We start from the raw sequence: 6,000 nt of genomic DNA on the forward strand, positions 1-6,000 counted from the left end.
AAAAAAGCAGGCTAAAAGCAGGAATTTTTTTGAAGGGAGAAAGAGGTAAGACAAATAAACATTCCACGATGTACAAGATAAAGCCGAGCAAAGGCAACCGACCCATCCTGACCACCAGCCCTGGCGCAGGGGCGACCGAACACCCCCCACTCCTCCTCCTCCCGACCCTTCACATTGTTCCCGCACGGCAGCCGCGTCCACATCCACAGATTTATATATAAAAACACATAAATTTATACAGTTTAGCCGCCTGTACGGGCGGAGCAGCCCCACCGCCCGCTTTGTTCGATCCCAGCCCGAGGTGGAGGCGGAATGAATCCCCTCGCCTTCCTCCGCGGCTGATTTCGGATGAGAAAACCCAAAAAAAAAAAAAAAAAAATTAATAATAATTAAAAAAAAAGAAAAGGTAATAAATCCAAACGCTGGAGGAAAAGCGGCGATCCGGAAAAAAAAAAAAAAAATAAATAAATAAAAAGAAAAGAAAAAAAGAAAAAAAAAAAAGAGGAAAAAAAAAAGGCGTGAAAAATGAAAAAAAAAATTAAAAATCAAGAAACAAAACCTGTTTCTCAAAAATAAAAACGGGTTTCAAGAGAGGAAAACCTGGGAGAAGTAAAAGCATAGTTAAAAACGGGGGGGAAGAAAAGGAAAGGAGGGGTTTTTTTTTGTACGAAAAGCAGCGCGACGCCGCGGGTCCGTCCTCAGCCGGGGGTCGCTCCGTCCGCCGCCCGCAGCCTCCAGCCGAGATTTTTCCTTCAAAACCTCGCTGTTTCCCTTAAATTCGCATTTAGAACGCGGTTTCGGTGCCTTTTTCCCCGCGGGGGGTTCAAGGCGCGTCCCTCCCGACCCCCCCCCCGCCCCTTCTCTCGCCGCACGTACTTGGGGTTCGCGGAGCTCCACGACACCGGCTCCAGGCTTTTGGCGAGCGGTGCGGCGAGGCGGCACAGGGCCAGCAGTACACCCAGCAGCCACCGCCCGCCGCGGGGCCGCGCCATCGTCCCTCGGCGGCGGGACGGGCCGGGCGTCAGGCGCCCATCACGCTCCGCCGCCGCCTCCTCCCGCTCCGCTCCCTACCCGCCGCCTCCGCCCGCCCCGCACCGACTGAGGCGCCGCCCGCCGCGGCAGCCGCTCTACCCCTCCGCGCAGGCAGCGGCGCGGACAGCCCGGACGGACGGCCAATGGCTGAGCGGAGCGGGGGGGGCCTTGCGGGAGGGCACGCCCATTAAGGGTTCTTAAGGGGAGAGCGGAGGATTTTTCCTTTTTTTTTTTTTTTTTTTTAATGCCCCCCCTCCCCGGTTATAGGCCGTTGCTACCGGGTTACCGGGGGGAGGGTGAAGAGGCGACAGCGTTGGGGACGAGCTGGCAGAGCGCCGGTATGGGCGCCCCACCGGCCCGAACCCATCCCCGTCGAGCCCGTCACCCCCCCCGCGGCGAGCCGCGCTTGGCCTCGCCCTCCCCCTCAGCCGCGGTCCTACAGCGCCTCCCAGCGGACGCCGCCGGCTGTGCGTCAAGCCCGGACGGAACCGAAATATTCCATAAAATCCCGGGATTGGGAGGGGTTTAAAGGGGTTTGACCGGTTTGGGACTTTTTTTTCCAGCGGATTGGAGAGTATTTAAATTTTTAACTTTAAAACAAAATTAATTAAGTTGTGGTGGTTGGTTTGTTGTTTTTTCTTTTTTTTTTTTTTTTTTTTGAGGGTTTTTCAAAGGTTTTGCTAATTTTTCCCCATTTTTTAATAAAGATTTTCAATTTTTTTGGCTTTTTGGAGGGTCTCTCAAAGATTTAAAAGTATTTTAACTTTTTTTGAGGGTTTCTTTTAAAGATATTTCAAAGTTTTGGAGATTTTTTTAGAATTTTTCAGTTTTTTAAACTTTTTTCAGTTTTTAAAAAGATTTTACTTTTTATTTACTTTTTTGAGGGTTTTTAACTAATTTCTGACTTTTTTGGTTTTGTTTAAAGATTTTTTTTTTTTACCTTTTGGGGTTTCCTTTTACTTTTTTTTTTTTTTTTAAGATTTGTGGATTTTTAAACTTTTTTGCAGAGTTTAAATTTTTTTTCACAGATTTTTTATTTTTTTAAACTCTTTTAAAACTTTCCTTTTTCATGTATTTTTTCAGTTTTCTGATTGGGTTGGGGGTTTTTTTAGTATTTTGAAGTTTTCACCATTTTTTTATTTTCTTTTTAATTCTTTGAAGGTTTTGGGTTGGATTTTTTAGGTTTTTACATTTTTAAAATCTTTTAAATCTTCTTGATTTTTTTTTCCCTTTGGTGTTTTTTAGGGGTTTTTGAGGTTTGGGATGGTTTTTAGTTTTTCTCTTTTTTTAATTTTTTTTTCAAAGCTTTCTTGATTTTTTTAATCCTTCAGAACTTCACTTTAATATCTTTTTCTTTTTTCCAGAATAATTTGGAGGTTTTCTTCTTTTTTTTTTTTTAATTTTTTAAATATTTCTTTTATTTTTGAGTGGTTTGGGGATTCTTTTAAATTTTTATTTAAAGTGGGGATTTTTGTTTTTAATTTATTTCCGTGGCAATTTTTTTAATGTGTTCTGGACTTTTTGGAGTTTTTGTAATTTTTTAATTTTTTTTTTTAGTTGGGCCATGGGGAGGGAGGAGCCAAAATCCAGAATTAATTTTCTTCCTATTAAGAAAATCTTTATAGTCACTTCACTTTCTATTACAAGAACAATAATAAACCCCTTTGGAGTTGTTTTAATTTCTATTAATAAAATAAAAACCAAATAAAATAAAACCCCCCACCCGGTGAGTCTGCTCACTTTTTATTAAGGAAATTAAAAAAAAAAAAAAAAAAAAAAAAAAAAAAAAAAAAAACACTCAAGTCAGCTCCTCTCTGCTACAAAAATAAACCAACAAATTTTGGCGTCGCTTTCATTTGCGTTGAGAAAATTGAAAACCAAACAAAAAAGTCACTTTGGAGTACAAAAATAAACCAAACCCCCCCAAGTCCCTTCAGTTTTTTATTAAAATAATTCATATTAAGGCTCAAAAATGTTTAAAAAAATGGCAGAGTCAGTTCTGTTTCTATTGAGAAAATTATTTTTAAAAAATTATATACAATAAGGGTCAGATTGGCTCCATATTAGTAAAACTTATTAAAAATTCAAAGTTTTAAACTTGATTTTTCTGTGTTTTCCATGAAAACCCCGAGCTGGGGGTGACACATGAGGTGTGAGGGCTCCATGGACACAGGGAACAGCTGGATTTGGGTCTTGGAGCCATCCTGATCCAAAGGAGAGGGAAACACCTGGGGACGGAAGAGGAAAACCATCCAAAAATGTGATTTTTATTTTCTTTTTTAATAAATTTGAGTGGCCAGCTGTGTCCTGGGAGAGGGGCCTTGGATCCCTGCCCGCTCCTGGCTCATTCCCTGGCTCTTCCTGGCTCTTTCTGCCCATTCCCTGCCCATTCCTGCTCTCGCTGTCCGTTCCCTGCCTGGTCCTGGCTCTCCCTGTCCATTCCCTGCCCTCTCCTTAACTGCTTCTGGGGCATTCCTGCTCTTCCTGGCCATTCCTTGCCCATTCCCTCTTTCCCTGCCCTTCCCTGGCTCTCCCTGTCTTTTCCCTCCCCTCTCCCTGCCCTTTCCTGCTCTCCCTACCTGTTCCCTGCCCTCTCCATTCCCCTTCCTGGGTCTCCCTGCCCATTCCTTGCCATTCCTTCTTTCCCTGCCCATCCCTGGCTCTCCCTGCCTTTGCCCTGCCCTCTCGCTTCCCATTCCGTGCCCATTCCTGGGTCCCCCTGCCCGTTCCCGCTCTCCTGCCCCTCCGTCCCTGCCGATGACATCAGGCCCCGTTGCCATGGCGATGCCGCTCTCCCGGCACAGGCTCAGGTGGGGATCTGGAGCCCGGGAATCCTTTGGAAAAGGAGGATGATGTCCCTACAGCTCCCCTGTGCCCAACCCATCCCCCGGCCAGGAGGGCACGGGATCCCTTCAGGATCACTTTGGGAAGACTTTGGGATCAGACCCTGTGTCCTCGCCCCAGTGGGGACCAGTCTGGTGCTGTGGGGGATGTGGATCTTTGGGATGAGGGGAAGGAGCCAGGCACAGGTGAGCCAGGCACGAGCTTCCAAAGGTCACCACTTTATGGAGAGTTTCACGGCACAGCCACACCTGGCACGCCGGGAAAAACCCGGATTGTGGCCTCTGCCCACTCTGGAATGTGTTGGCGACACCAAACCAAACACTCGTAAGGTGGGAGAGGCACCGTGGAACAGAAACAGGTCTCATCCAGGGCAGTGGGACACCTTGGAGAGGTGGGAGAACAGGAAAACTCCTTCCCAGCCCTCCTGGTGTTGTTCCACAGCAGGAAACACCTGCCCAGGGAAGTGGAGCTCCTGGTTTTCCCACCCAGCCATGAGAAGGAATCAGTGGTGAGCAACCAAAGTGATTCCTTGGATGGTTTGGGGGGAAAAAACCCAATAAATTAAATGAGAAATGGTTCCCTGCCTCTGCTGTACCAGTGATCCCGGGATCTGGGCTGGGGTCCAGGTGGGAAAAGTAAGGGATCCGTATCCTGGGGGGCTGAGTCAGAGGGCTCTGAGCAGATCCAGGGACAACAAACCTCATCCATGCCCAAAATCCCAGGCATGCTGCATGATCCTTGTGTTCCCATAGTTCATACTGAGATTTCCATCTCCCTTCCCTTTTCCTACCCTGCTGCAGCATTCCTGGGGCTGGCATGGACATTCCCATGTGGAGGTCACAAGTTTTGGGGGACTCAGCTTCCACACAGCTCCATCCTGGGATGCTGTTCCAGGCTCTCATTCTATGAGGGATCTAAGAGCTGCCCACAGACCTGGTGCCCCCCAAAGTCCTCACTGGCAAGCGGTGAGGGACAAGAAAGGGCATTGCTGAATTCCCAAATTCTTCACCTTTTGGAATCCAGGAGCCTCCTCGTGCCTTATCCATGCCCTCTTCCTGCACATCCCACTGTGCCCTTCCCAACCTTTGTGGATTTCAGACTCTTGGCTTCCCTCTCCTCCCTCTTCACCTCCCTTGAAACCTCATTAAAACAACATTTTTGGGGATGATCCGGGTGATTTTACCCCACCTGCTCTATTCTAAAAAGACTGGACTGGTGACACCCGGCATCATCTCCAAAATTCCCGGCTGTCCCGCTTCCCTCCCTGCTGGCAGAGTCTCTCCGAGCCCAATCAGCCCCTCATCAAGTGATGAGCTGCAGCCCAATGTATTCTGCAGCCCCTTCACATTTAAATTACCAGAGAAATTTCTGAGTGGAAAAAAAAAATAAATAAAAGAGAAGGAAAAACAAAAATGGGATAAAACAGAAGAAAAAAAAAATGAGAGAGAAAGAAAAATTCGGCTGAACACCAGGAAAAAGTGCTTAGTGCAGAAATCTGGGGGATGGTTCCCCCAGGAAACCACTGGAGTTATTTAAAACTCACCTAAATAAAAAATCGGTGGGGAATAAACTTCTCTCATCCCACAGGCACCGTGGGATCAGGGAGATATTCCCCCAAAGTGTTTTCTAGGATGAAAGGGATGAGCTCCCACCAGGCTGGCACGTGTATCCCCAACACCCTGGCAGAGGCACAGCCCCTCTCCCTGGAAAGTGCTTCTCTTTTTTTCCAAGGAGAATTTTCCAAGGAGCTTTTCTGCACAGATGGGGCCAGAACCCAAATCTCTTTAAAACAAAACAACAACAACAAAAACACAGGTTTTTTTGGGGTTTTTTTGGTTTTTTTTTTAGGATATGGGCTGCACAGAGCCATCCATAAAGCCTTGTACCTATGGAATAACAGCCAGGCAGGCAGGATGGGTGCCAGGGAAGCAGAGAAATCAGAGCATCAAAACCAGGAATGAAGGTGATGTCAAGGGTTTGCCTTTCCCGTGATTTATCCCATCATTCCCGCGCTCAGGCTCCGGGAATCTTGCACCTTCTGCAGATGTGCTGCCTGATTAAAATGATGCAACATTTTTACTGGCTGTGTCATAGGATTTCAATTTAAAAAGTGCCCCATTTTCC

At 46.7% G+C, this 6,000-nt stretch overlaps 1 protein-coding gene across 1 annotated transcript in view; it reads right to left on the reverse strand.

Annotated features, from left to right (window-relative positions):
• Window positions 1-2,990, reverse strand: part of LOC310922675 (ephrin-B1) — a 47,375-nt gene extending 44,385 nt beyond the window's left edge. The window contains exon 1 of the mRNA XM_083883410.1: window positions 877-2,990. Within this exon, the coding sequence (XP_083739536.1) occupies window positions 877-992 (116 nt within the window). The 5' untranslated portion in view covers window positions 993-2,990. The remainder of the gene's footprint in view (window positions 1-876) is intronic.
• Between the last annotated feature and the right edge of the window lie 3,010 nt (window positions 2,991-6,000).

The sequence above is a fragment of the Zosterops lateralis genome (assembly GCF_965231275.1).
Source record: "Zosterops lateralis genome assembly, chromosome: Z".
NCBI lineage: Eukaryota > Metazoa > Chordata > Aves > Passeriformes > Zosteropidae > Zosterops > Zosterops lateralis.